General features: G+C 41.8%; 1 protein-coding gene across 2 annotated transcripts; it reads right to left on the bottom strand.

The window, feature by feature from the left end:
• Positions 1–243: 243 nt before the first annotated feature.
• LOC122047214 (pleckstrin homology domain-containing protein 1-like) lies at positions 244–1,949 on the bottom strand. Of its 2 annotated transcripts, none has more exons than XM_042608357.1 (2): positions 1,353–1,949; positions 244–684 (listed from the first exon to the last, which is right to left on the bottom strand). In XM_042608357.1, exon 1 carries the CDS (start codon positions 1,860–1,862, stop codon positions 1,365–1,367), a length of 498 nt encoding a protein of 165 aa, XP_042464291.1. In that variant the 5' UTR covers positions 1,863–1,949; the 3' UTR covers positions 244–684; positions 1,353–1,364. The 2 variants fall into 2 exon arrangements, with proteins under 2 accessions (XP_042464291.1, XP_042464282.1); XM_042608348.1 differs by having other exon boundaries at positions 250–684; positions 1,324–1,949.
• Between the last annotated feature and the right edge of the window lie 909 nt (positions 1,950–2,858).

The following is a 2,858-nucleotide window of genomic DNA, read 5'->3' as shown; positions in this document are numbered from 1 at the left end:
CGAGCCGTGAAAACCCGACCAGCCAGATCCAGGTCAGATATTTCCCCGATTGCCTCCCATATCTTAAACCAAGGTATCTCATATCTGAGGTCATGGTCTGTGAGAACCCGATCAGGAATTAGGTTGCTGACGTCGTCACACGGTCTTACTTCTTCTTTTCCTAGCTGTTAACTGCCACGTTCTCTTGACTGCTGGCTAACACATTCTCTTAACTTCTGACTGTTACATCCCTTGACTTGTGACCACCTGATTTTATCTGACTCTATCATTATGCACCGTATCAAATATATGAAAATTACATCTGATGACGAGTTATGATATGGCGCTCTTAGCAAAATCTCGTACCAATTTAAAACCTGATTATCTGATTCAGGATCAAATAATAAATTTCAAATTCCTGTTCACTCTCGTGCAAACGAATGCCATGTGCGTTCCCAACTTGAATTATGTCAAGACAGTCATTGTCAATATAAATAAATAAGCTTAAAGGAGAAGTTGCATGCCATGTGCTTAACTGAGAATTTTCAGACTTAGTTTGATGCTACAAATAATATGCAATATTATGCATTACTCAGGCTGGAAACACAAGCCGTCTAACATTCACTACACGCCATCACAGCAACTTTGGGATGGCAAATTATCAACATAATGCTGCCCTTGGGATGGCATATTATCAACATAACTCTGGGATAGTAAAAAGAACAAAAGTTGGTTGTATTAGAGCAGTGCAAAAGGATAAAGAGACTAAATAAAATATCAATCCAATGCAATAATAAATAAATAAATTACTTAAGCTTACTAATAGCCAACCCCAAATGATGAAGATACAATTAAATGATGATGATTTATTTATTTTGCTTTCTTCTCCTTGCTAATTCCATGGATTCTAACTGACCTTGGTAGATGGTTTCTTTCTAAGCCATTCTCAGTACATGGCTCTCGAACAAGTCTAAGAACTAGTAAGACGCATGCTAAGGTTTTTGGAAAAGGGGGCAAGGCTATCCTATATGATCAATTGATTCTTCAATAAAAAGGTAATCTTTTGATGCTGAATAATCTTTATGAACAATCGAGAATGGTGCCTATGAGGAAGAAATTTCAGATGTGACAGAATAATAGCAAGAACAGGGCATGAGGAATATGATGTCTGAGATTATTGGCAAAAATGAAAGGATATTTAGCAAGCCGATGAAGTTATTCAATGGAGGAAAGAAAAGACGCAATTAGTAGCATACGAAACATGGAGATCACACTCATATCTCCAATCACCAAGAAGAAATCACATTGTTAAAATTATTGAAAGCATAGTGAGAAATTACAAACCCTAGATTTTGAGAGAGGCGAATTTGTACATCATGGATCGGCTATTCTTGATCGGTGTTGGAGGGCTTCGCATCAGTCGAGGACGAGGTCGTGGCAGTACGCTTGGCGCTGTCGTAGTCCACGACCTCGGCATCGGCCAACGACCGTGAGTGCTGGACGATGGATCGGCCGATGGAGTTGATCCACTCCTCCTTCTCCTTCTCGGAGTCGGCGATGAAGTACATGGTCTCGGATCGGGTGGAGAGCTCGAAGGCGAAAGCGCGGTTGATGACATCCTCGGCGCCCTTGACGGTGAGGCAGGCGGCGACGGGAATGACGCCGCGGGGCACGGAGGCGCGGGTGACCTGGGAATCCTTGAACCAGAAGAGCTTTCCCTGCTTGAGGACGAACCAGCGGCGGCGCCACGTCTTGATGTACTCGCCCTGCTTGGTCAGCCACCCATTGCGCTCAGGGTTGGACCAGAACGCGACGCCGCCGTCCTCCCCCGGCGCGGCCAAGGCAGCGGATCCGAACACAGATCGCCACAGGCTGACGGCCATGGAATTAAGCTACGGTATCTCAGTTGTTCGATCGATCGGGGCTGAAGAGAAGACGCCGTGGGTTGCAGGATCTCATGGGACAGGAAGGTGGCTGAGAGGACCAGCGGGTAGATTGCCACTTTAGGAGCTAGCTGAACCGGCCGGTTCGGTCGGAAAGACTATTTGACCCGGTCTGCCCTCAAGCCGCGAAGGCGCAATCAATGCAAGTCCTATTCCACCGTTGATCTGGCAATTTAAAATCTTAATTAGGATATAGAGTCGGTTTAAAAGGTCTGGTTTAATTTTCAAAGTTAGTTTCAGGTGTCTTTAATAATTGCTATATTTTTTTGAATATGTTTGGTCAGCGAGATGTACGGATTTTCTTTTTTTATCATTCATATGCTTTACTAAATTATTAAAAAAAAATACTTCAAAACATTGTTACTAAATTATAAAAATTATTTGGTAAATAAGAAAATTTTGAATGCTTCTCTAGACTCACTTATAAACTACGAAAAGCTTATGCAAAATGGGCATGAGCATGAATCATCTACTTGCATTGTATTGGAACTAAATTGAACAAAAAGAGAATAGATAGGCTTAAACGATAGCTACTCACTCATCTATCACCATCAACTAATTGTTTTTATAAATATTGGCTTAGTTAAGCACTTGATCAATGTTCCGACTAAATATCGTAGATGATCAGTCATCAGTCAACAAACGATCCAACTCACGCGTTCTTCGGAGATTGTTGGTGCGGATGATAAATAGGCCTTGAAATACACTTCAACAAAGAGTTAGACTAACGTCGGAGAGATCCTGACAAATCGTTCTAACGCTCGAATTAGGATTTGTTTGATGTGGTACGTAGGAATAAGAAAGTGGAGAAGGAGAAGAGGATCATGTGGAGTTATGTAGAGTTTAGAATTAGGAATCCCTTGTCTTTTATCTTTTCTAAGGTTTATATAGCTATTAGAAGAACATATCCACGTCAGTCATTGCAATTATCCTTGT

The sequence above is a fragment of the Zingiber officinale genome, chromosome 1B (genome assembly GCF_018446385.1).
Source record: "Zingiber officinale cultivar Zhangliang chromosome 1B, Zo_v1.1, whole genome shotgun sequence".
Taxonomy (NCBI): Eukaryota; Viridiplantae; Streptophyta; class Magnoliopsida; order Zingiberales; family Zingiberaceae; genus Zingiber; species Zingiber officinale.
This window is presented reverse-complemented; position numbering and strand designations above follow the sequence as displayed.

Coding starts and splice junctions, on each gene's coding strand:
- LOC122047214 (XM_042608357.1), bottom strand. CDS start 1,862: ATGGCCGTCAGCCTGTGGCGATCTGTGTTCGGATCCGCTGCCTTGGCC.